Source organism: Coturnix japonica, chromosome 22 (assembly GCF_054131305.1).
Source record: "Coturnix japonica strain WE chromosome 22, WE-NBRP24, whole genome shotgun sequence".
In the NCBI taxonomy this organism is placed as follows: Eukaryota; Metazoa; Chordata; class Aves; order Galliformes; family Phasianidae; genus Coturnix; species Coturnix japonica.
The window spans coordinates 6082594-6108624 of NC_140684.1; the positions used below are offsets into that span (position 1 = coordinate 6082594).

A 26031-nucleotide genomic window follows, 5' to 3' on the forward strand; every position below is an offset into this window, starting at 1 on the left:
TGCAGAACAGCGGGTGGTGGGACTTCCTCCTCCTCCTCCCTGCTGTGGGCTGCTCAGTGGAAGTCGCTGTTTCCCTCCAGCCGTGAGAAGCAGCATTTGACAGGAGGAGCAGAGAGGGCTCCTGCAGAGCGAGGGGCAGGTGAGTCACCAGGGAAAGAGTCATTCGGAGAAAAGCCCAGTCAAAGCAGCCCGTGGCCCTGGCGTGAACTCGGAGATGAAAGGTCCAAAGTTAAGTGATGAGCTCATCAAAACCTTGAGGCTGTGAGAGAAAAGTGATGAAACAAGCATGAGAGGTGCCTGCATGTGGTGCCACAGCACTGGGGCACACAGGTCTCAGCCTGGGCTTGCTGCTGCTTGCTGAAGCTGGCTCGAGGGATAAAATGCGCTTCATTCCTGAAGGTGTGCATCCTGCTTCCTTTAGAAAAATACCTTGTATTTATGTATGCACATCTGCATGTCCCAATTCAGCACTGATTCCTGTGATGTCCTTGGGATTGATGATGAAGAGACTGAGCTGGGAGCTTCCAATGGATTTAGCACAGGTCTTTGGGTCCTGCTGCTGTCTCTGGGTGAATGCAGGGGCACTTTCCATTCACAGTGGGGAGTTTGGTTTCTCTCCTGCTGATGGTAAAGTGCTGCAGTTCTCAGGGCTGTGGGCTTCGTGTGGGCCTGGGAAAGGACTGGTGTCCTTATTTCTTGTTTTCTGTATGTGTGCTGCCTTTGAAGCTCTGAGCTGCCTTGGTGTCTTAAAGAGGATGGTAGAAATACAGCCGTCCTTACATTGCTGGCAAAGTGAATAAGGGCTTAGCTCAGCTGTCCCAGTATTCCCCAGTCTCTTTGGGTTTCATCTGCAGAGTTAATAAAATGGTGGCAAATAAAGTCAGGTTCCAGTGGAAAAGGGCTCTTTAGGGCAGCAGTAAAATAGTGAGTAAGCAAGAACCCCTTGCTGCGGGGGCCAGTTTAATTGGTCTGGCTTGTTTTATGAGACAGATTTTATGTTGAAACTCGCACATGGCCCAGGAGCGACTCTGCAGCAGGGCATCATTCTCCTGCATGGGTCCTCTGGGACTGCAGCCTGGGTTAATTACACCTCACTGAGCCGTCGCACCTCGCCAGGCTGCTTGCATGCACAATGATGGGAGCTGGGGAGTTGGGCAGATGCAGGCAGGAGGCAGCTGCCCTGTGCTCTGCCCAGTGCCACTTGGTTGGGCATTGCCCTTCCTGCCAGCTCTCCTTCTCTCTGTGTATCTCTGACCCCCTTGGAAATGGAAAGGATGCTGCTGTGCTTTGCAGAGGGATTCAGGGTATAAAATTGATGTGTGAATGGGAGAGGAGCGGCGGTGCTGGACCGGGTTGTTGCTGGTCAGCATCTCCCTGTGCTGTGCTCAGGGTCTGGCTTTTCTCATCGTGGTGAGGCTGTGCAGGCGTTGGATGAAAGCTCCCTCTTGGAGAGAAGGTATGAGAGGGGCCAGGCTGCTCCTGGGTGACACAGCCACCTCCAAGGTCATGCAGAGTGACTCTGCCACCCACAGCCTTCTTCAGAGCTATTCAGATAAGGATGGGGAAAACCCAGCTTGCTACTGGAGCAGCAGTAAGGAACAAATCGAGTTGGATTTTGGTGTTATTGGACCTCATTGGGGCAGGAAGCTGCCATCACACAGAGTGCTTGAGACAGCTTCCCCTGCATCCACTCTGCTCCATGTTGCACTAGAAACTGCTTAGAAATGCCAAGCCCTGCCTAGCATCTCTGCTGCAGCTTTGCAGGGGCTTTCCTGAGAAACCTGGGCTCCCTCTTTGCAGTTGCTTAAGGCTGGGGTTAAATGAAAGGGTAACACCTCACCCCCAAACCCCGTGCTTATGGAAGTGGCACCGACACGGCACAAACGAGCTCTGAACTTTGCAGCTGAGCTCACTGCAGCAAAGCGTTAACAAGGATTTCCCTCCCCGCCTTGACCAGAGGCTGCTCCCAGCCTCTGCGGCAACCGCTGAGCGCTGAACCAAATCGCTTCTGTTTTTCCTTTTGCTTTTTCCCATCGGTGGGAAGCGCTGGGTCCCCCGCTCAGGGAGCAGAGCAGTGCCTGGGGCTGCAGCGATCAGCCCGACCCCAGCAGAGGGTGCTGTGCCTCCACCGCCCTCTCCCTGCTCTCATCCAGCTGTTTGGCACTTGCCCTCGCCTGTGTGCATGATGTTTGTAAGAGTTCGGGCATGTCCATTTGGTTCCCATCTCCAGTGCCACCCCCAGCATCCAGGCCAGGTTCTTCTGTCACTGGGGACGTTCTTAATTCACAGGAAATCGGAGAGAGTTTAATTGTTTTCTCCTCTCTCTCTCTCTTTTTTTTTTCCCATGCAGCTGAACAAAAGGTTCATCCTCAGTTTTCTCCATGCCCATGGGAAGCTGTTTACCAGGATTGGGTAAGTGTGCAGGATGTTTATTTTATTTTCCTACATTACAAGTCTTTTTGGAATTTAATATTGTTAGCAACTAAGCTGTGTTTGGAGCTGAGGGCACAGGGTGTGAATTCTTGCAGGCCTAGCCTCCTGGTTCCTATTCTCCCTACCCGCCCTGCAATCCACAATGGTTAGTGTTGGGGTTTTCTCCCCCCAACTCAAGGCCTCATGCACTGGGACCCTGTGGCACAAGCTAGGCTCAGCCAGCTGATGTGCACCCAGTGGGGACTGGAGGCTCTTTTCTCCCTTTTTTGCTTACAAACTGTGCACCTTCCACTTTAATCTCTGGTGTTGTCCCCTCCTCTCCCACCACCCTCAGTCCCAGCCAGTGCAGTGGTGGCTCTGGGAGCACTCAGTGAGGCACAAAGCCCAGGGGCAAAACAGCACAGGGCTGGGAGCTGCTGTCCATTGACAGCCTGTTCCCTGAGCCTGTCATCCTCCCCTCCTTGGAGAGAGGAAGCAGAAGAATGCAGCACACCAGCAATGATGCCGTGATGCAGCCTGAAGCCACAGCGTTTGTTCCATGCTCTCTGGTGTGGCACGTGCTTGACCTTGCACCCTTCATAAAGCAGTGGTAAGCAGAAGCAGAGCCCCCACACTAGGTTTGTTGATGGCAGCATGTCTGTGCTGTGGGGCAGAACGTCCAGGGAGCTGCTGGTCCACAGCTCTGCCAGGCTGTGCTCACGGCCGAGCTCTGGGCTGAGCATTTGCCAGCAGGGGGATTAATGGGGATGTTGCAGTGATTGCTTGCACATTTGGCTCCCGAGACTTTTGTGAAATTAAGATGTAGTGTTAGAGGCGGTTGCTTCCCAGGACAGTCATTTAGAAAACCCAAGTATGTTTAATGGCAGAAGATCCCCTGAAGTACTTAGAAGGGAACTAGAAAGTAATAACATGACACAGGAAGAGAAATCGTCCAGCCCTGCTAAACAGCTTCCGTGCTTAAAATAGGTAAAAGGTGAGGAATGGCTGAGTCCTCTCTGGGCAGGGTCTATGGTAATTTATCTGTATAAAGTATGGAAAAGATGGTGTTGAGTTAATTTTGAGCCATCTTGTTCCCAAAACCACAGGTAAGTATATTATTAAAAGCTTCCGCTCGGTTCTTGACCTGCTGGTTCTGAACTCAGTGGGGTTACTGCATGCCATTCCAGATGTGCTGCAATATCCAGGCACAGCTGGCAGGGCTGAGGAAGCCCTCACTGTTCCTTCTTGTTATTCCATGGCAGTAATCTCCATCTCCTCGCTAATGACCCATCCCACAAAGGGCTCCTCCATCCCCAGTGGCCCATCTGCCCTATGAGGATGTTGCTGCGTATGTTGGATGTGGTCTGAGATTTCTCAAAATTAGGAAGTCTTTAGAGGCAATCATTCTGCTCTCAGTCCCTGGCTGTGCCTCAGCTCCAGGGAAGTTGCCTCTTTGAGAGGGAGCAACGCTTTTGTGCTGGCAGAGCTGCTCCGTTCTGCAGGGCTACCAAATACAAGGGACCTATTTGTTACAGCCCTCATCTCTGGGAAGGTAATGGAGGCTTTGCATCACTCTGGCAAACAGTGCCAAGGCAGAGGGTACCCCTGCTGCTAGGTAGAACCGGTTGTTGAAAGGCATCTGTGAAATATGGTTAAGCAGAAAGCAATTCTGACTTTAAAAATAGAGCCTACTGCTGTCCTGAAAGTCTGTTGGGGAAGCCCAGTAGAATTGCCCATGTGGGTTACCAGAAGTGGCTTGCTAATCCAGTCTGTAGCATGCTGATATCACAAGATCTGAATCTCTCAGGGGGAAGATAGAGGAAATTGCTCTGGAGGCCCTTGAGGCTGCCTGTCCTGGCTCCCTGCTCTGTACCCACAGCACATTCTGGCTCCCTCCCTCCCATTGCGGGCACGTGAGTTACGCTGTCACAGATAAGGAGCTGGCACTTGCTGCAGCCCATTGCTCATTCTTGCTTGGTCCAGCTGTGACTTTTTCTAGTGCAGGACCGAGAAGGAACAGAGCAAACTCAGCAGAGGAGGCAGTGGGATAGGAGAACTATTCTTTTATTTTCCCCACCAGTTTGCACATTTTTTTGGCAGCATCTTTATATCAAGATGCCTTCAGGGAATACCAGGTGAGGGTTCCTGGGAGGGCCGTTGTGGGCAGCCACGTCACCGCTGTTTCTGTGAACTGACTGTGCGCTTTGCAGTCGGTTCCGTTGCTGAGCACACTTCAGCTGGGGGATTGCTGAGGATCCATCAGCTCTGTAAGTAACCTCGGCTAATTCCCCTAGTGACGCCAGATGAAGAGCAGGATAAACGTGTCAGCTTTCCACGGGCGCTTGTGAGCAGTGTTGAAAGCACACCTCGTCCCCGGCGTGGCACTGCAGCTGTGTGTGATGAGCAATAGCAGCTAGCAGGACCAGAGGACAGCAGGTTCCTGTCCCCTGAGCAAGGCAGGGCTCCAAATAGTGAGAGCTGACAGCTTTCTCACTGTGCTGGGAGTGCACAGCTTGGAGAGCTCCATGAGTCCTGTCCCCATAGGCAACACCAGCACAGGAACTGGGGACAGGCACTGTTCTCTGGAGGAAGTGTGTTCTTGGCCAGCGTTCAACACACTTGGAATTGCCACATCCGCAATGTGGCACCAGTGTGTGCCGTTTGCTGCAACCCGTGTTTCTTGGGAGTCCCATGGGCTGCTCCTGGTCCAAGCGAGCTGCTGGCCTCTTGGCACCCCTCCCAGCTTGGTAGAAGTCAGTAGAAAAAAATGGTTGGTCAGAAATGACTCATAAAGGCCGTGTTTTCCTGCCAAAGGAATGCTGCCTGTTGGTTACAGAGCAATCCCTCACTGCCCTCACCGAGGAAAGCTTCGTCTGTCTCCCTCGCACCCACCTGCACCTTCACTCCAGAGGCAGCGATTCCCTATGGCTCTGGCATGGGCAGCAACCCATCAGTGCCTTGTGGGGGATCCCTGTTTACCAGGCAAGGTGACACAGGGAGCTGTGCCACCCTCCCCAGGGCACAGTCTGCCTTCTGCTCTACAGCATCTCTCTCTCTGTCTGCAGGATGGAGACGTTCCCTGCGGTGGCCGAGGAGGTCCTGAGGGAGTTCCAGGTCCTGCTGCAGCACAGCCCCCCTCCCATCGGAAGCGCCCGCATGCTCCAGCTCGTGGCTATCAACATGTTTGCAGTGTACAACTCCCAGCCCAAAGGTACCATGTGCTGCTTTAAGGGAAATGGGCCGGGGATCGCTCGTCTTTCTTTGAGCTGTGGATGGAGAAGGGTGGAGGGCACGTACCCAGCTCGAGTCCAACAGGGTTGGATACCTGGGGGTGTCGGTGTGTGTAAGGATAGCAGAAATGCCGTGGCTTGTGCTGGAAGGCCTCAGTGAGGTGTTTAATGATGTGGAGTGAGGAGGCATCACATCTCCCTGGAGCCTGAGTCATCAGGCATGGACAGAAGGCTCTGTTCTTCGGCTCTGCCCTTCCGGTGCTTCGCCCAGGTCCTGCTCAGTGCCCACGTTGGCACTGTGAGGGATGGGAGGATCTTGAAGGGCTGGCTGAGGGCAGAACGTTGTTGTCTGTGTCTGTGTGGGTGGTTGAGCAGTGCCATGGGCAGTGCTGCTGGAGGCTATGCCCTGTGTTAAGGCACCTGGACGATAAAGCACATCTCGTGTCACTCATCCTCCTCCATCTGCCCAAGATGTGGGCACTGTCATTTAATTTGTTACTTAGCAGGGATGCTACCAAAGCAGAATCCTTTCCTCTGGGTTTGAAATCGTGCTTCCAGGGTGTGTGTTTCTCCCTTCAGCCCCCCAGCAGCAGGTGCCTGGGTCAGCCTGGGCCATGTTTTTGGGAGCACAGAAAGGGCCATGCTCCTTAACTGGGGGAAGTAGCGTGTGGCACACTGATGGCTTGAGATACAGCTTCCAAAAACAGATGGATCTCAATCAAGGCCACCACACGGGCTGCGGGGCTGAGCCATGGTGTGCTGCCGCTGGGCGGTTTCTCCCCTGTGTGTCAGTTGTGGTTCTTGGTGGCCAAGTGGGCTGGTGGCAGCCAGAGGGCTGGGCCACGTGGCTCCCCGTGCTGTGTGCTTCACAGGCAACATCCCTCCCCTTTGGGAAATCCTGTGAGCCGTCAGTGCTGCTAATGAGGACGTGCCCTCCTTCCTACTAGGTGCCAACCAGCACCAGTGTGTTTATGTCTGAGCTGCAAAGCACTTTCTGATGATGAGCAATGCCTGTGTGCGGCCCCCCGGTAGGTATATTAATAGCTGTGTCTGCACTCTCAGACAGGAGCGGGTGGTAAAGAGGAAGAAATCTGTCTGGGTTGTGTAGAAGCCCCCGTGGCAAGGCTGGAAGCAATCCCAGCTCTCAGACCACTGGACTGTGCTCCTCCATCCGCAGCTGAGCTGTGGATGTGAGTGAGTGAGTGACAGAAAGGGAGCACTTTTTATCTCCTGTGCAAAATAAGTCTTCTTGGAGTTTCTTGTCTCCTGTGTGAGTAGTTGCCAGCTGCTCCCAGCTCTCTTATCTCTGGAGAAAGCAAACCTGCTCCTGCTGGGGACCTGTGGACCGTACACAGAGCAGGTGGTGGGGTTGGAGAAGTGCTGTGGGTTGGATGGCACTGCTGCTGCCATCTGATGCTTTGTGCCCCTGAGGGCTCCTTGCTCTGGTGACCCTAAAAGGTTGTGAGGAATGTTGTTGGCAAAGCTAATTCTGTTGTCAGCACAAACGCTCCGGTGGTCTCTGAGTGCTCGTGTGCTGAGTGTTGGCAGAGCCCGCGTTGGGCTCAGTGCCGACGCAGTGATACTGAGAAGTGCTGGGAGTTGGGTGCAGAAGGGGAGGGGGTGAGAAGAAAAAAGCAAGCAAAGAGCCTGGAGTTTAAAAGGCAAGCAAGAAAGCTCCATGTGTTATTACCAAGTGCCCAGCACAGAGCAGGGAGGGTGTTGGCTTCTTCCCCTCTGTGTGTGGGATGCTGTGGGCAGGGGGCAGATTGGAGCATGTGGCAAAGGGCTGTTGGGAAGGTGCGGGTTTCTATTTCCCAGCACATGAGTCACCTCTCCGGGCTGCAGCTGCATGGGCAGCAGTGGGTGCAGAGGGGATGCAAGGAGCAGTTCCGCCCTGAGTGCATCCCCACTGCCAGGAAGCCCTGCTGGGAGCAGCGCTCGTTGGAGGCAGGGCTTGGCTGGGTGAGCTCTGTGAGGCTGCATCTAATCCTGCAGTTGGACCGAGTGACCTCTAGAGATCCCCTCCTACTGCAATCCTCCTGCAGATCCGGGATCGGAGCTGCTGTGTCCTTCCCATGGCACGGCTCTGTCTGATGTTCACTGCGAGCTGTCGGTAGCAGGAGATGTGTGTGTTTGGGGTCAGTGAGGGAGGTCTGAGAGCCTCCTCTCCTCGCTGTCCGGGGGCAGATATCTCTTGGGGCAGGTGCTCCCTCCCTCCCCTCCCATATATTTCCATTCTGTGGGGCTGCAGCTGCTCCTGAGAAACTTGAAGGTTTACTTGCTTCTTGCCCCCTCTCTGTTGTCTAATGAATCCCTGGTGCTGGGGTTGGGGGGTTGTACTAGCACTTGTGGGGTGGTGTTGCAGGCAGTCTCGACGTGGAGAATTTTGCATACTTTAATTCATTGCCAATTAACACATATTTCTAATCGCCGATTTGGGTATTGAGAAAACATGGAAGTATTAATAATCAAACTCACTTAAGTAAATACCTTTCCACTTTCTTCCTCAGACTGATGCCAGACACCCACCCTGCCATTTCCTTACTCTCAGCTTCCCCCAGTTTCATTGAGCAGGTTACGTTCAGTCTGTCCCAAGTCCTGTAGCAGCATGGCAGGCTGGTGGCTCATGTAGAATGGTTTCTATCTGCTGCTCTTTGCTTTTCACTCATTTTCCTTTGCCCCTGCATTGCAGTGTTTGCAGCAGTGTCTCCTCCTGCTCTTTGCAAAGATGGCCCTGTGCCCATCTGATCATTTTTTGGGGTGTAGAGCTGATTACAGCCCTATGCCTGGTGCTGGCAGCAGGGCTGGGCTCACCTTCCTGGAGCAGGAGCTGATTGCAGCTACCCTTGCAACACTGGGAAGACCCCAGGAAATGGCTTGGGTCTGTTGTTTTCCCTGCCAGAGGAAGCCAAAGAATTCCCACATGAAACATTCCCCTGCTGTTCTGCACCAGCCAACACACTGCTCCCTATGAAGCCAACCTCCCCATTGGTGATGGGGGACATGCAGCCGGCTGGTCTCTTGACCTCCTGGCTGGCAGCCTTATGGCAGGACAAAGGTGGGACAAAGGTGCTGGTAGCCTGTGGAGCAAGTAGAGCCCACCCAAGGGATGGAAGCAGAGAGGTGGGTGCTCTGTGTGGCTGGGAGGTGCCATTGCTGGAGCAGCCCCACGTTGTCACCAGTGCATCACAGAGTGTTGGTGGTTTCCAAAGGATTTGGTCTCTCCTGGGCTCCAGCCTCTTCACGGGGTGGCCCTTTTAACAGTTTGGTAGCCATCTGCACCATCAGCTAACAGAGAAGTTTGGATCCCTTTATCCCAACCACAAACACTCCAAGCATTTTAATTTTTTTTTAATTCTGTAATTTGGGGAAATAAAACTCTGGTTTCTGCAAAGACTAATTGAAGCCGTGCTTGCGGCAGGGGCATCTCGGTGAGGGGAGAGAGAGAAACCCCCTCCCAGCCCATCTGTGCCCAATTTACTCCGATCTGGCCTCTCTGAGGCTTTTTTTCTTTCTCTCTCTCTTTAATAATTTGTTTTATAATTCCTGGAATCAAACCCATCTCAGACACACTGTTTTATTTTACTGTATTATTGGATTATACTTCCTATAAATCACTGGATGTTATTCATAGGCCACCACCAGAATAACTTCCCCTCTCCCCCCCGACAGGCCCGCATTCCAAACAAGCATACACCAAAGTGGGGGTGCAGCACGGGGCACCCTAGAGACACTTCCCGGAAATCCCAGCAAATTTGCCTGGCTGTGGGTGTGAAGCATCAGGCTGCAGCACCTGGATGCCTTCTGGCACTCCCGAGCCTGTCGCATTGTGCTGTGTGGAGTTTGTTAGGAGGTCGGGTTTAGGTGGAAGGAGGGGGGGGGCTGCCATATGTGCATCCTCAGCACGTGCCGTTGGGGGGGGGAAGTTGCATCCCCTGGGGCTGATGGAACAGAGGCATGCGGGGAGGCTGTGGCTGAGCACTGCTGCTGGAGGGGACTTTGGGCAGAGCAGGGTGGCCGTGCTGGTGAGTGGGGAGGAAAACCTGCTGCTTGGACAGGAGGTCGCAGGGAAACGTTGGTGGAAGCAGCTGGGCTCAGGCTGCCCTCTGGGAGCTGAGCGAGGTCTGGTTTTTGGTGCTAGAAAAGACGTTGAAGGCTGGTGAGGCAAGGTGGGAGAATTCACTCCCTGCTGCGAGGTCAGAGCAGTGTGTGTCCCTTTGCACTGCCATGCTGTGTGAGATCGGTTGATGCTGCACAGCCCATTGCTGCAGAAACGCTCAGGCTCATGCTCATTCTTCCACGTATGAATGCTCATTATGAGAGCTCTTGCAAAGGTTTTCAAATGTTGCATGGTCCTGTTTGATGCTTGAAGACCTACACCAGCTTCTTGCCCAAATCTCCCTGGTAGGTGGGATCCACACGTTGGTGGAGATGAGCTGCAGCTCCTTGCAGGTGTAGGATTGTCCTCCCTCCTCCTGCCATGAATGCTCAGCCCCAGCCTGGCTGCAGAGGGGCACTGGACCCCCAAAATTCAGACCATATTTGCTGTGAGCTTTGCTGCCGTCCTGCCACCGCATGGCCCTGCTCTGCCTGCAGCGCGTTTCGCTTTGCTGACCGCAGCTGCTCAGCCTCATAAGCTAAAGCGTAAACCCTTAAAATATCCCCGGAGAGGCTGCGGAGGGTGGTGGTGGCAGAACTGGGCTCAGTCTCTGACCATCTCCGCAGTGCTGGTTTGGTTTCTGATGGTTGGACCCCAGCTTTGCTCAGAGCGGAGCGCAGCAGCAGCAAAAAGCCTTGGAGGGAGCATGTAGCACCGTGCTGCTGCACTCACATCTCAATGGCTTCTCGTGAGACTGTAACCACACCTCGTATGTTGGAGTGGACTGGGAGCTGATTGCAAGGGTGTCCAGTGCATGTGAGGGAGTTTAAAAATACAGCAGTGCTGTGAACGGCTGCCTCGGTTTGGTGGAGTTTTAAAATTAGGCACAAAGCAAAGCTTAATAAACCTCAGGTTGTAGATAGCAGAAGCAGCAACTTGATCTTCCCCTGTCTGGGGAGCAGAGCAGAGTCATTTTCTCATCGTTTACCTTCTTGCATGGTTAAATGTGTGCTTCCCCAGAGTCTGGGCAGCTCTGCCAGCTTGGGGCATGGCAAATGGGAGGTGAAGGCTTCTCCCGTTGTATGAGCTCCTGACCCATTGGCAGCAGTGGCCCTGGAGCCTGAGGTCCCTCCGCCTCCCCCTGGGGCCTTGGGTTTGTAATGCAAACCCTCCCTGCAGGGAGGATGGAGCTGAGCGATGGTGGGGCTTGGCTTGTCACACAGCAAGTGTGCACTGAAGTGTCTGCACTGAGGTCACCAGCGTGCAGCTGGCAGTGACAGCGTGCTGTTGCCCCACGAGGCTGCAGAGCTGCAGCATTAGCGAGGTGCTGGCAGGCCATAATGCTTCCCAAGGCCTTCAGTTTGGAAGGAAGCGATCTTTAAATTCATCCTCCTCCTCCTTTCATGTTGCCGCTCTTCTTCTTTGCTTCAGGTTTGGGTTTGAAGCAGGAGATGATCCATCTTCCTCTGCATTGCAGTGCTGGTGTGGAGGCTCTCCATAGCCACTGGATACAAGAGGTAGCCGGCTGCTGGTGGCCACATCCAGGTTTGCAGGACAAGGCTGACGTGGCACAAGCGTGCGTGACACCCACACTGCTTGTGTCAGCCTGCTGCTTCCTGTGCTCACACAGCACCGTGGGGACCATGCACATGTCCGGAGGTGGCAGCTGGCTCTCCTGGGCTTCTCCAAGTGCCTGGAGAGGTTGGCACGGCCACCGGGAACTGCAGGCGCCTTTCCTTTGGGGGAAGGAAGCTGTCTCGGAGTTGAGACTTTGCATCAGCAAAGTTCAGGTAACATGCGTTTGGCCCAGACGTGTCTCGGAGCTTTGCTCCTGGGCTCTTGAGGCTGGTGGCAGCAATGTTTAGACCAGAGTCTTCCTTTGCTTATTCCCCTCTGTTTCCTGTTTAAAAGGCAGATTGTCACATATTTGGGGATTTATTTACCGTAATTGGAGTTATTTTCCTGGCTGCTGGCTTCTGCCCTCTGATGCAAGACTCCTCAGCGAGATGTGTGTCCAGAAAGCCATGTGACTTTTTTTCCCCTTGCCCCAAGTGCCAGCAGGAGATGCAATAAGCACCGCGCTGCAGGGAGTTTCCACTCGCAGTTCAGGTTTCTGAAATGTAGCCGTCAGCTTCGGTGGCAGGAGATGGAGCGGGGCTTTGTGGCAGGGAAGGGGAAGGTTTCCAGTGAAACAGAGCACTCACTGCTCTCTGTGTGTGTGTGTGTCTGAGCACAGCAGAAGTCCCTGTTGAGCAGCACTGGATGAGCTCAGCGGGGCTCCTGCCCGCTCTGCCTGTCACATGAGCACATCCTTACGGCTGGCCTTGAAGCCGTTCCACCAAACGATACCGAGATCTCATTTCAGGGTAACAACTAGAGGGAAATGATTTGTAATCCCCAAGCTCGAGTCTGCTTTGCAGCCAAGCTTCTGCTGCCCCAGTGGCAAGTCAGAGCAGGGCCGGGGACGCGCCAAGCTGCGTGCACGTGGCTGTGCCACCGGGCCATGGGCTGGAACACATGTGCTGCTGCTCGCTGTGCGAAGGAGCAGCTCTGCTGTGTGCAAAGGGAGGGCAGGAAGCAGAGCGTTGGCACGCGGTGTCCCCAGTGCTCCCGCTGCGTGGCGAGGAAGGAGGTGCCCGCTGTGGCCGTGCCCTGGCACAGAGGGGTGCTGGGGAGTGGGGTCTCGCCAGGTGCAGCGGTTGGGTGAAGCTTCAGATGTTTGTACCGTGACAGGAAATCCTCTCACTTTTAAAGAGATGTTTCTGACTCTTTAATGTGCGTTGCGCCTTTGATTTCCTCGCGCTTCTAAGCAACACCGAGTCAATTACTGTCTTTCTATTTAATTCTCTGAGAAGAACGTTGTATAATTAGGCTAATTATGGTGCTTTGTGAAGTTGTAAAACTCTTGATTGAGCTTGCGGGGTTGTTTTATAGCGTGCCAGGTGCAGCAAGGCGGGCTGCCCGCCCCGTGCCCGCTCCCCGTGTGGGCTCAGCTGTGCCGTGCCAACTTGCTGAGCTTCAGCTCCTGCCCCAGGGCTGCCCAACACACTGAGCTCCCCTCCTGTAGGGCCAGGGCTGGCCGTGCTCTGCTTCCTCCTGCTCATGGCACAATGCAAGTGTCCAGCACTGGGCAGGCTTCTGCTGGGAGTGAGCAGCCTTGGGAGTATGGGGGGAGCTCTTCTTTCCCAATGCTCAGTCCATAATAGAAACATAATTGGGGATGTGTTTCTACTTATATGTGTGTCTGAGGATAGGGGGTGTCCCCCATGCAGGTTTATCTGTTGACACCTTTGATTTTCTATGGTTAGTGTGTGTATCTGCACATTAGGCTCTGCCCATGCTATCCAATGGGCTTTGTGCTGGAAAAACGAGATCTGGTTCCATTTGACTTTCAGTACTCAACTTTCTATGGAGGTGCCTGGTACTGCAGCCAGGACACGGTAGGGTTGTTGAACCCCGGTGTGGATGGTTTGCAGTCTAGTGAGCTGATAGCATTGGTTGCTGTGCCTTGAGGTAGCTGTGCTTAGCGTGACCATAGGGCAGCATGCAGAGGGCATGGTGACCATCCCACGGATGGAACAGATCTGGCATGCATCGTTGCATCCCATGTAGGCAGCAGTCACAAGCCAGCCCACTTACCCCATAGACTTATCCCCTACCATACCAGGTACCCATAAGGGCAGCCCTGCCCATGGGCTCCCTCTTCCCATGCCATATCCACAGGGGTCCTCCCATCTCCAACCAACGCTCAGGGAAGGGCAGCTTGCGCAAGCATCGCCTGCTCTCCAGATAGCATCCCAGAGAGAGGAGAGGCTCCAGCTGCCAAGCTCACTTTGGGAACAGCACAAACCCATCCGCACAGAGCCCGGGGAGCCAAGCTCTGACCCGGCCCTATGCAGTACAGCCAACGGGGCCCCCAGCCTGCCTTGGGGAGCGGCTCAGCCACATGTGCTGTGCTTCGCGAGGCCGGCAGGCAGGCAGGCAGGCAGGCGAGGAGGAAGTGATGCTCTCAGGCCCATCTGCGCGGGGCTGAGACGCAGTGCAGCTGGTGCAAGGCCCTGGCAGCGCTCGGAGCTGCCGTCTGCTGGGGTTTGCTGCTGTCTATGTTGAAACGCAGCATTGGGGAGGGGGGGGGGGGGGGGGTTCAGTGGCACAGTGCCAGGCCCCATTGCTTGGCCTTCTCTCCTCCTCCTCCTCCCTCCATGCTTTAAAGTCACATTTCCAGGCCAGACATAGAATTAATCTCTGGGCACTTCACATTGCTGGCAGAGCAAAGCAGGATGTGGGATCTTTTTTTTTTTCTTTTTCTTTTTTTTTTTTTTCTCTTTCTTTTTGCTCTCTCTCTCTCTCTCTCTCTCTCTGCGTCTTGGCTGACTTTTTTACCTCTCGAAGAATTTGGAAGGGCCGTGAGATTCCCCCCCGCCCCCCCACCTCGGTGCCGTGCAGTTTTTCAGCACGCTGATCACCCTGCTGTGGCTTCACCCTAATAGATTTCATATGCTGACACAGTTGACATCAGTACCAAACTATTTTACATGTGATCTGGTGTATTTCCTGAGGAAATCTGCAAGATATTTATTAAGAACTAATAAAATAAACCTCTCCATGAGCTTTTAGGTAGTTTTCAATTTTTCATGTCTCTCTCGTTTCCTCTTATCAATGAGTTTCTATTTTCTCCCTCCTCTCTGACCATCGCGAAAGGAAACAAAAATAAATGTTTTAAACCGTTCCTTGAATGGACACTGGGAATATTTCTGTAGTGATGTATTAGCAAAGTCGTATTTTTAGTGCCGTATTGTCAAGACTAAAAATATCCCGCCGCAGTGCATCCTTTTTATAGGTCTTTGTGTGTGTGTGTGTGTGTGTGTGTACACGTTGAGTTTGCACCGGCGTGGAAGGGTCCGTCTTTGTACCGCTGCAGCGTTCCCTCCCTGTCGCAGCTGGACTCCATTAGGCCTTGAAAATTAAAGTAATCCTGCTTAAGAAAGAGAAATTAATCACTGCAGCAGAGCCGCGTTCCCCAGCTGAGCCGGGATACCTGCGTGGCAGCGCTGCTTTGAGACTCTCCATCAGCCCGGCGCTGCGGAGATGGCCCAGCGTGATGTGAGAGGGCTGCAGGCACCTGTGGGGCTCCTGCTTGTGCTGTAGGACCAGAAAGTGAGGGAGCTGAGGGCTGGGAGCTGGGATATTTTGTGTTGTTTGCAGGAATTTTTACATCTCTGCTGTTTTGGCTTGTGCACCCGTCTCCTTCAATTAACTGTATGGGTAACAGAGAGGTGAGGTGGGAGCGGGGCTGGGGGGGAGGGCTGCGTTCCCTCTGTCCCATGGACAGGAGGAGCAGCCCCACTTGGCTTTTGGTTATTGCTTCTAAAATGGGATGTATTCACTGCTTTGGTAGTGTGGTGGTCTTAGGGCTGACTTGGCACTGCAGGCAGCGGGCATCCTGCTTTGGGGGTGTGCATCACTGAGCTTGGGGACCCCTGGCACTGGGGACCCCTCATGCCATCTGCTGGCACACAGGGCTGAATGTTCCCTCCCTGCCCTGTACGTCTGCAGCGCTCCGCTTCCCGTCGAGCAGTTGAGCGAAAGCAGTAATTAGGGCCTGTAAAATTTGATTTTATTAGCGAGAAGTGTTGGTGGGTAATTGGCCATAATTTGAACCCAGCTAGATTGGAGATTAATAATAATAATAATAATAATAAAATAGGAGCAATCTCTTTACCAGAAGCAGCAGGGCTGTTAGCCCTGATCCCTGCCAGGGTGGGTGGGACGGGATGGCGGCTGCGCCTGTGCCGTACCCGTCCTGGAGGGTGTTTGACACTGGCATTGGAAGAAAGGAAACCTTATTTTCCAAGAACTCTGCTCTTTCTCAGCTTGATAAGTATTTAAAATAAAAGCTGCACAATTGGAATTGGCAGAGCATCCTCATTCTTTTGTCTGTCTGTTTATTTTTTTCCCCTCATCCCTCGACATGTGTGCTACAGCCCACGGTTGCTACACCCCGAAGAACCGCAGCCCCGCAGCTCGGCAGGCGCTGCCCACCCCGGCCTGGCTCTTTGAAGCCCAGCAGAACAGCAGGGCCTTGGACCATTCCCAAAGTCAGGGGGCACGGAGGTAACGCTACAAAACGTGCTTTTCCAGCCCCTTAACTTGCAGGGCGGCAGAAGCAGGAGTGGAGCTGTGGCTGTGCCGCATGGCCCTGAGCATCTTGCTGTTCGCAGGCTTTGTTAGAGCAGTCGGAATGCAGCCAACAGAGGAGCATCCGTGTGTCCACTGCGGCAGCAATGTGAGCAATCAGTGCCTTCTCCTCTCAGTGCACGAGGCTGTGCTGAGCCCAGCACACAGTGCTGTCACCCCGCCGTGTGAATCACACCCGGGAGCTGCTTCAGGTTATTAGTCCTGGGTGTTGCTTCAGGTTAGTAGTGCTCGTTTGCTCTTGGCAGACCAGGCTGGAACCCGGTGGAACCGTTTCCCAAAGAATATTTTTGGTTTGAAAACTGAAGGTCAGCAGTTCGCAGGCGCTGCGCTCACAGCCAGCTCTGTGGTTCTCCTCGTGCCACCGGGCCAGCAGCACTTGAAATCCCGATCAATCGATCTGCAACAATATGAAACCACGAGTGGGTCTGCCAGATAAAACTCCCCGTCTCGCCCCTTTCTCCCCACCCAAAGTGTCTTGCTGCCCATATCCCCTTTCTTGCTGCCTGTCTCCCTCCCTCCCTCTCGGCTGTGTATTGGACTTTTTGTCTATCTTTTTCCATCTCTCTGTCTCTTTTCATAACAGTTTTTAATAATGTTTTAGTTAGTTCCAGCCTTTTCCCTCAATGGATCCCATTGGAAAATGCATTTGAAAGGAAACAGTTATACACTTCCCTTCCTTTGAAACTCTGTTGGCACCTTTTCCAGTGCAGTAAACCATACAACATGGATTTTCAAAGTTTCCAAACACAGACATGCTGGCGTTAAATTGATGAAAAAATATTTTATTCGGCTGTATAGTAACTGTGAGTCTCTGAGCTGCTGGTCACAGTGAAACCAAAGCCCGCTTTGGAACTGCAGCAGGTTTTTGAATCTGAGCAGGGAACGTCGCAGTGCTGGGATGCTGGAGGGGTGTTGTGAGCTGAGAGCAGCGGGTCAGGGCTCTTCTCCCTGCACATGGGAGTGGTGTAACCACAGCATCAGTGGGTCGTGCCAACCCTGGCTCAGATCGCTGCCTCTCATTGTGGCTGCTGGTGGTGAGGAGGTTAATGGTGCTGGTTAGTCCAGGTGTTTGGGGGGGGGGCTGTGGTGTTTGGGACCCAAGGTCCAGCTCCGTGTGAGCACTGAGATCATATTTTCTAATATCGGGGCTCGGATGTTAGACTTCCTGGAATCGGTTCCCTGTGTGCTGTGGGTTTGTGCCTGTGGTTTCAGCCCTGCCAGCAGGGAATTGCTCACCCGACACCTGAGAACCTTCCTATGCGTGGCACTGCTCGGAGCGGAGCTCGTTCCAAATTTCCACAGGAGGAGCACACAGCCCCCATTCACCGCCTGCGCTTGGATGGGTGAAGCTGGCCGTGTCCATGTGCGTACCATTGCAAACCTCAGAGTGTTCTGCAGCTCTTCACTTGCCAGAGGTGTGCTGTGATGCAGACAGGAGCTCTCTGGCAGAGCAGATGATGACGTGGCCAGAAAACCCTGGGCTCTGTTTTGCTGTTGTGCCATCGCTTGTGTAAAACCCTTTCCCCTTCCCATGGGAATTCTGCAGAGAACTTGTTGGTTGTTATTGCCATCCTCTGTGGTTCAGGTCCAAACAACTTGCTTCTGGCTCGGTTCTGGATGCCTTCTGCATGATGTCTCTAATGTATGCAGCTGGGAATCTAGCTTTCTACATTTCAAGTGCTCACCTTGAGATACAGTAGATGGACTTGTCCTGAATGCGTTGTCTTCTGTGGGTTTCATCCATCTTCAGTGCAGGGCTCTCATTAGCTGTGCTTGTAGCTGCAGTTGCACATTGTCTGCAAATCTGGTCCCCTCTCTGTTGCTTGTGAGCTGTTAGGAGTGTGCAAATATAATATGATATGATGTGATGTGAGTGTGGGCCAAGTGGCTTCTGGGTCCACTTGGGAGTGTGTGACCAAGGCTGAGACAGAACCGAGTTCTGCATAGCACTGAGCCATCTCCATCCCCCCCAAACAGTGCTTTTCTGCAGTCCTTATTGTGTTCGTGTTTCAGCACATGAGAAGGGTTCTGCAGGAGGGTCTCTGGCGACCATTCATTTCTGTGTCAACTGGAAAAGCCAACGTGAGGGGGGGGATAAAGTGATATGCCACTGGGGCAACCTTGGAGAGTCCAAATGTTCAAGCTTGGCTTGAACTTCCATGAGCTGCTCTAACTCTGGTATCGCTGACCTCTGAATGTTCAATGTTATATCTCCTGGGCATTTATTTTCTGTTGTGGTGGGTTGGGGGTGGCAGGAGCACTCCCAGAGCCTTCAGTTGGCCTATGCCAAGCTGCTGGGTCCTGCTCCAAAGTGTGAAGGTGCTGGGGATTTCACTGCAATGGTCAAAGAATTTAGAACTTGAGAAGAACAATATATATTTTCCCTAACCTCATTCTGGCAAATGGCTGTGAAGTTTTTTCGATGAAATTTTCCCAATAAATTGAGCTCGAAGAAAAGCTTTTGGCATGAGGGATCGCAGCCTAAATGGTTAAAGTTTGGCAAAGTTGTTAGGAACTAAAAACAGGGGGCTTATAATGGAAAGTGTTAGGTAAGCCTCAGTGTAGGCACTGTGTCTGGGCTGTGCCCTTCTCGCAATAGAGTCTGAGTGCTGTTGGGGTACAGCATGGGACTGTCACCACTTGGAGGGGCAGCTGCAGGGGGTGAGGAGGCATTTGGGGTCTGGGGATGAAGGGTTTGGGCTTTGCTGCCTGGTGGAGGAAATTGGGGCCACAGACTTGGCTTTGAGTTCTGGAGTTTGCTTTGCAAACTGACCCAGCGGAGCTTGGGTCCCTCAGGAAGCTGTAAAAAGAAGAGCAGCAGCAAATGAGTGAATGTGTTGAAACGGAAGCTCCTCACTTTGCTGTTCCTGCCCCATCAAAGGCTGCTCTCTCAGAGCACTCCTGTCTGCAGGCTCTTTCTCTCATTAACTTTCCCTCCAGGCACGGAGCTCTCACACCAGCAGAGGCACGTTGCAGGCTGCCTGTTCCAGCACAACGATTGTCCTGCTACAACTTCACTCTGGGCTGGAGTAAACCTCTCTTGGGAAGCCCTGTTCACACCTCCTCCCCGCTGTAAATAACATCTGATGCAGTGACAGCCGGGCTGGGATGCACTCAGTGCTTTGTGGTGCTGCCTGCTCCTTGAGCATGATGACACAGGGGTGCATGCTGCCCTTGCTGCCCGTGCGGGTGAGGTTGTGGCTCTATCTGTGTTTGGTCAGGAAGGACGAAAGATTGTGCAGACTAAGGGGTTTTGTCTATCGGGCTGCATCATCCTGTTGTATGTGTCTGTATCCTGCTTCACTGCAGCGTGCCTCATTCCTTTTTGTGCTTCTAGTGTTCACGTTTGTTCTCCTTTTGGTGCACCCTCACAGCATGCCCTGATTCATTCAGATGTACTCTGTGCACAGCCCTGCTCTGGTCTTGCACCCTTTTGACCTTCAAACCTGCTTGTGCATCATACAATACGATAGGCAGCTGGTGCTGGGCTGGTCCAGAGCCGTGCTGCAGTCACAGCCTGGATTAAAACACTTTCTTAGGAGCTGTGCACATTTGGGCTGTTTCTGACCCTGCACAGGATGGTGCATATCCAGAAGTGACTTTGCAGCCTCACCGGGCTGCAGGGTGCAGCCTGAGGTCCTGGCCTCACCTCCCAGGTCAGCACCCCAAGCGCACTGAGCTCTGAAGTGCTGCTCAGTGCAAGTGGAAATGGCTTCAATCTGTGTTTTGACTGATGGGTCTTTTCAGGAAATTTCTGAGAATAACATTTCTAAAAATGGCTGCTTCTTTCCACTGATATTTCCTGGAAAAGGCCGCAGTTAATTTTAAACCACTATCCTTTTCCCTTTTCAAGTGGAAATGGCTCTGAGCTTGTCCTCGAGGCTAGTGTCATTCTTTCTGCCCTAGCCTGAGTGCAGCAACATGCTGCTCCCTGGGCTCCTTGCAGGACAGGTTGGTTTGTGGGGCTGCAGAGTTATAGGGCATGGGGGGCACACTCAGTGCAAGCATCTGCCATCCCAGTGGAGTGGGCTGGCAATGAGCAGCAGCCCCGGGGTGCTGGGAGAGCGTGGCTTCCTCTGTGGCTCTCGGGCAGGCTTGCTGCTTGGGGTGGGAATATGTCATTAATTTTTATACCTTCCCCTGTAAACCATCGACCCTTTTTATGATGTCATGAGGGATTCCTTAATTTTGCAGCTGCTTCCTGGTTACGTCAGAGAAGAGCCTCCCGTCCTCGAGCCCAGCGCTGCAGTCCAGAATGGCTGGAAACAAATGAAGTGTTGAATATCTAATGGCTTCCACAGGGAGAGCTGCTCCATCCTCCCCAGGCCCCCAGCATTCCTCACCTCCCTCCCTCAGACAAGATGGGGTTTCAGTGCAGAGCTGTGGGCTCCTGGGCAGCTCTGGGAGTGCGTGCAACGGGTCTGGGTCCAGTGGCCAAGACCTTGGTGGGGCTTTCTGCCTCTCTGTAGGACAGCTTGCTGCAGGGAGATGGGGTGATGTGAAGTGGCTCTGGGAGGGCTTCAGCCCTCTGCGTGCAGGTGGTGGTGTGTGCTTGGCTCTGGGGCTGTATGTCCTCATTGCTGCCTGTAAACGTGGGGTTGTGGAGCATCCTTCCAGGAAAGCTGCCTGGTGCTCTTTGCAGGGCATCAGCCATGGTTGTGTGAGTGGGTTCCCAGGCTCTTTTGAGGGCAGATGAGTTGCGTGTGTGACTCGCTGTTCCCAGCCAGAGCTGGGAGTGCCCATGACTCACTGCTTCTCTTCGAGGGGGTGGCAGGGAAATGCCCCGCAGCCCTGAGCATCCCTGCTCTGCTGGGTTGTGTCCCGTTCCCGGCAGCGCTGCTGCTGTCCTTGCCCTCTTCCTGCAGCTGGCCCCATCCCGGTGGGCTGCCAGCAGTGAGTCTGGCGGAGTGTGACTCACAGGGAAAACACTCGTGGGGCCGAGTGATAAGAGAGCAACCAGATCGCCTTCAGGTGGTGTCAGCACAGCGGTCACCGGCCTCTCTTCTTCCCCGCAGGGCAGCAGCCGGCTGGTGAGTCAGCTGTCTGTGCGGCTGAGCTGCTGACACATCCAGCAGCCCGCCTTAGGCAGGGCTCACACACAGCCTGTATGGTCCTCAGGGCTGTGCCTGGAGAGCTGTGTGCTCGATTGCCTTTGCTTATGGTCCTATAGAGCATCACCAGGGACGGTGGGTTCAGCTGTTGCTCCCAAGGAGCAAAACACCATCCCTGTGCCAGCACCACTCCAGGCTTCCCAGCCCGGAGCAAAGCACAGGGTAATAAGGATGGAGAGGCTGGCATGGAAAGCATCTTGCTGGAGCCCTTCTGACCCTTGGCTGGAGCAGTCCAGCTCCCTGAATCAAAGCAACCTGCTCTCCTTTGAGCCTCTGCTAACTCCTGGTGGCAGCTTGTGTTTTAGCCATGCAGGATTCACCACTCCTCCTGCTGTGTGCTAGTTGGGATGGAGGCAGGAGCGCAGACACACCGTGTGCTGCCTGGGAGCTGCAGCAGCTCCTTGCCCCTCACTTCCAGCAGCTGAAGCCACGTGGCTGTTGCAGGATTTCCTCCTGCACATGGCACTGCAGCGGCTGCGAGCAGCTTCCTCCAGCAACTCCCCTTCCCTGGCCATGGCCATTCCCTACACCGTCGCTCTTTTCCCATTCCCATTTCCTGTGCCTGGTTGCGTTGCCCTAATAGAGCTTTGGCATTGCTGTTTTGCACACCCTAGTGGGAGAGGGGATGTGTTTATCACTTTTCCTGGAGATTATCTGTTTAAGCACTCTCTGACAGTTACAATAACAAGGGCAGCGCGTTGTGTTTCCCAGCAAAAGGACACTCGCTGCTGAAAGATGTATAGCACTAATTAGAAATACATAACATCCGGCCACATGGCAGCCTTCTCCCGGCCGCTCCATTTCCTGAGCTCAGACGACTTTGACGACAGTTGGTTTATGTTTTCCATGAATATAATGTTCTCAGAGAAACACAAATTTCTCCCCGTTACAAAAGTCCCCCGCGCTCTCCATCTCTCTCCCTGCTCTCCCCGCACCCTTCCCCTGCAGAGCAGGTAGATTTATGACTGCAGAAAGGCTGAGTCGGATCCTGAGTCAGAGCAAAGCTGGCAGCTCGTGCACGGGTTGCATCCGGGAGCCAGGTAGGTGCTCGCAGATGGAGCTGTAAAGGAAGCTGCCCCCTGCTCTGCGTGCTGGAGAAAGAAACCTCTGTCCTACATGTGGAAGAACAGGAGGGCTCCTTTGCAGCTTAGAGTGCTTTTGTGATCTTCAGAACCACCAGCCTGGCTGTGGTTCCTGGTTGCAGTCTCTGTGTTTGCAGTCTGATGTTCATCAGCTCCTATTTTTTCCCATCCCATCTCCCTCCTTGTGTTCTTGGGCTCTCAGCAGGGTCCGTCCTCACAGCCAGCAGCAGCAGGCAGGACAAGGACATGGCTTTGGAAGTCCCCATGCATTGGATCAAAGCACTTTGCTCTGCTGAGCGTAATGCAGGTTAGGTGTCAGGGTAGAAGATGGAGCATGCTCAGGGAGCTGAAATCTTAGAAGGTTTTAGCTGCTGAAATGAATTCCTATTGAATATGGAAAAACTGCTGTATTTGAGATGTTTATGGCTTGGCCAAGCATGGACAGATTTCTAGTAGGTCAGGAAAACTCTCTGCTAAAAAGGTTATTCTGCAGCAAAACCTCAGATCCCCTTTCCAGGATTTGCAGTTGCTAGATTAGCTCAAGGAAAAGGTTGTAAGAGTTTTTGGTGTTTTCTTTTCTAACAAGGATAAGCTACTATCTCATTTCCTAGCCTCATTCTCACAAGTAGCCCAACAGTTTTGGGTAAAGAATTCTGGAAGAAATTTGGGCTGAGAGAGGTATGGACTCTGCAGGTCCAATGGTCAGAGCCAAGTGGGAAATGAGGTCCGAGGGATGCTGGTGCCCACAGTGCAGTGGTGAGGCCAGCAGCCTCATTTGGGGCTTTAGGGGAGGATGTGGGGTGGCACTTTGTGATACCTGTACCTGCTTGGGTGTCAGCAGCAGCACCTGAAGGCAGTTTGGCACGAGGCACCTGAGTATGGGCTACAGGGTTTTGTTTTATTTGGTAATGGGATGAGCTGGAACCATAGGGGAAAGCAGTTTGGGGTGCCTGCAGTCCTGGGGTGCTGCCCTGGGGACACAGCAGTGCTCAGGTGGCAGCGGGATGGCCTCAGTCTGTGCCTGTGTAGGATGGGAAGTGAGGAGTCCAGCATCGAACCAGAGTGAAGGGAGGAGGGAAAGTGGTGAGAAGATGACTGTAATTTCTTGAACTGGACTGTGGCCAGAGCGCTGGGACTAACACTCTTAATTGTGGGAAAGGCTTCATGAAAGAGATTTACTGTCCCAGAGTGGTCACATCTTTAGTTTTATGTTTCCTCCCAAAGCTGACAACCCAGCAGGCAGGCACTTCCTACCATCACTCGGTGGCACCAGCGCAATGAGCAGAGTACCCTTGTTGGGCTGCCAGAGGCCTCTGGAGGGGAAAAGGGGATCTGGGGTCAGGGGCTGCCCGTGAGGCTCAGCATCCCCTTTTGCCCCAGCATGGGCAGCCTGCTGTGCCCATGGTGCCATGCCCACCGTGCCGCAGGCTGTGCTAAATGCAACCCACGCCTGGCTCCAGGCAGCTCCCTGCAGCCAGCGTCCCGCTGCTCGCTGCAGCCTCAGAAGTGGTTTCTGGCTGGGTGTAGATGTGCCGAGGGGATTTGCTGTCACTCCGAGCCGGCTCTGTTTGGAAGAGCTGTGGTCGTGTGGCATCTACTTGAGTAACAGCTTCAATTAAGCTCTCTTGACAAGCTGTTGTGTGACGGCTGAACTAAATGGGAGGAGCCCCCTCCTCAGCTGCTGAGGTTAAAACTCCAGCAGGGACAGAGATCAAACATGCAGCTAATTACTCTTTTAGCACTTAAACATGCCCCCCTCCTTCAGGGGAAGGCATCAGTTCTAAGCAACAGCTTCTGTGCTGAGAGCCCTGAGCACTGGCTCAGCAACAGGGGTATTTTTGGGTGGGATGAGGACAGCGTGGCTGCAGCGTCTCCCTGCTCCCATAGCCACCTGCTTCTCCCCATATGTGCAGCAAGTGGGCCCAAGGCAGGTGTGAGGAATCACCCATTCCCTGCTACGTGGGATGCACGGAAGGTGGCTGCGTAGGTGAAGTAAAGAGGGATCACCTGGCTGCTTCACACTGAAATCTTTTTCTCTTTCCTAGAGTGCATCTCTGAGGACTGCCGCTCGGTCATCCAGGAACAAGCCACGGCCCTGGGGCTCTCCATGTTTGCACTCCTGGTGAGGAGGTGCACCAATCTGCTGAGAGAATGCATGCAAGGTAAGGGCTCAGCAGTAGGTCTCCGTGCTCCCACCCCTAATGCAGCCTGGGGGGAGGCTGAGACCTCATTCTTTGCGTTTTTGTGCACCCCTTCCTCTCTGCTGGCATCCTGGGTTTTTTCGGCATCCCAGGCTCTGCATTACTTGACAAGAGATACACTATAAACTGGTAGAAATGGATGGATGCAGGGCATGCTTTCTGCCGGATACTGGGAAATCCCTAAACTGGACCTCAGGACCCTGCCTCTGTGATACTGACAGTTGCTGTCCTCATAGATGGATAGGAGCCATCCTGGCTTGCTCCATAGGCCACTCCATGTAGAAAAAAGAGCTCTGCCTTTGCTCTTGCACATCCAAAGTTGGGATGTTGGGGTCTGTCGTGCATTCCTTGTCCCTATGTGAGACAGGGGCACTGCATGAGCCTGGCTCAATGAGCTGCTCTTGTCTTTGTAGTTCAGCCACAAGAGGAGGAGCAGGAGGATGAGGAGGATGACATCAAGGTCTCTGCCTTGCCCCAGGACCTGAAGGAGCTGCTCCCCAGTGTGAAGGTCTGGTCGGACTGGATGCTTGGCCACCCGGACACCTGGAATCCTCCACCAACCTCTCTCGAGCTCCCCAAACAGTACGTGCATCCTCTGCTCTGTCTTGTAGTGTCTCTTCCCTACTCGGGTTCCTTGTGTCACCTTTCCCCCTCGCTCACACTTGTTCTTTGATGTGGCTCTCTGTGTGCAGGGGACACTTGGTGGAGACTCATCACCCTCCGTGTCATGGTGACAGGTGTCCAGCTTTGAACAATGGGGGTGTTAAGGGTTGAAGGGGCTCTAAAGGTTCTGGTACGCGCCTCTTTGCTTCTGGCTGTTAGGATATGAGCCATGAGCTGGATTTTTACCTTGTGCTTGTCTGCTTTATTGGGATGCATCTCCTTCAAGCCCAGCCAGCTCAAAGACAGAGCCTTCTTCTCTGGAAGGAGGTAAGTCCATTTGCAGCACGAGTGTTCTACTGCTTGTTTTTATCTGAGACAGGCAAACTTTGGTTGGGCTGCGCTGGCCTGGAGCCTCTTGCCTGTTCCCAGAGCTCCGAAAGTCGCCTCCCTTCAGCTTCAGGCACATCTTGCCTCTACCCCTGCATCACAAAAAAAGGGTTAATTTACTAAACCGGCCGATTCCAGCCCATTAGTCCATAATGCGAACTAGGCAATTTGCATATTTTTGGACAGAAAATCAAGTGAAAGGGCCAAGTATGGAGTATGCGAAGCAGTGTCTGAGCATGCTCTGTAGCTGCTTTCCCGCAGGATTTTCCATCTGCCTCCGGTACTCCGGATCCAGAGCCTGAAATCACGTCTTATTGTTAATCCAAAGGAGCCAGAACCCAGGGTGATGGGAAGGCGCATTAAGAGTAATCCAGCAAAGTGGCTTAACCATTAATGGGTCCCCGCTCCGTGCGTCAGGTCCAGTCCTGCTCTCCTAGTTTATTGCCTCTACTCCAGTTCTTTTTCATTTGGCTGAGGAAATGGAAATCTCACACAGGAAGTTCTGGGCCTCATTTTGTGGAGATGGAGTCTGTTTTCTGTTTGTCGGCTGCTCGGTGTGGGACCGTTGCCTGCTCATGTGAACCGCTGCCCATCTTTGGGCAGGAACTCAAACTGGGATCTGTCACGTGCGCCTGTTTGCACCAATCCCCCCTTCCACTGCTCAGGGAGCCGCCGAGCCCTTGGCGACGGGCAGCCTCGAGATGGAAT

General features: G+C 53.5%; 1 protein-coding gene across 8 annotated transcripts in view; it reads left to right on the top strand.

Annotated features, from left to right (window-relative positions):
* Positions 1 to 26031, top strand: part of SMG6 (SMG6 nonsense mediated mRNA decay factor) — an 89709-nt gene that overhangs the window by 20491 nt on the left and 43187 nt on the right. For 4 of the 8 annotated variants that reach the window (XR_014936518.1, XM_015880518.3, XM_015880519.3 and 1 more), the window contains exons 9-12: positions 2351 to 2412; positions 5478 to 5623; positions 24178 to 24294; positions 24747 to 24915. Coding sequence is in view for 5 of the 8 variants with exons in the window: in XM_015880518.3 (XP_015736004.2) it covers positions 2351 to 2412; positions 5478 to 5623; positions 24178 to 24294; positions 24747 to 24915 (494 nt within the window). In the remaining 3 variants the exon portion in view is untranslated. Of the gene's footprint in view, positions 1 to 2350; positions 2413 to 5477; positions 5624 to 15725; positions 15856 to 15962; positions 15988 to 20133; positions 20244 to 24177; positions 24295 to 24746; positions 24916 to 26031 lie in introns of those variants that run through there. The other 4 variants (XR_014936519.1, XM_085522178.1, XM_085522179.1 and 1 more) reach the window with 4 other exon arrangements.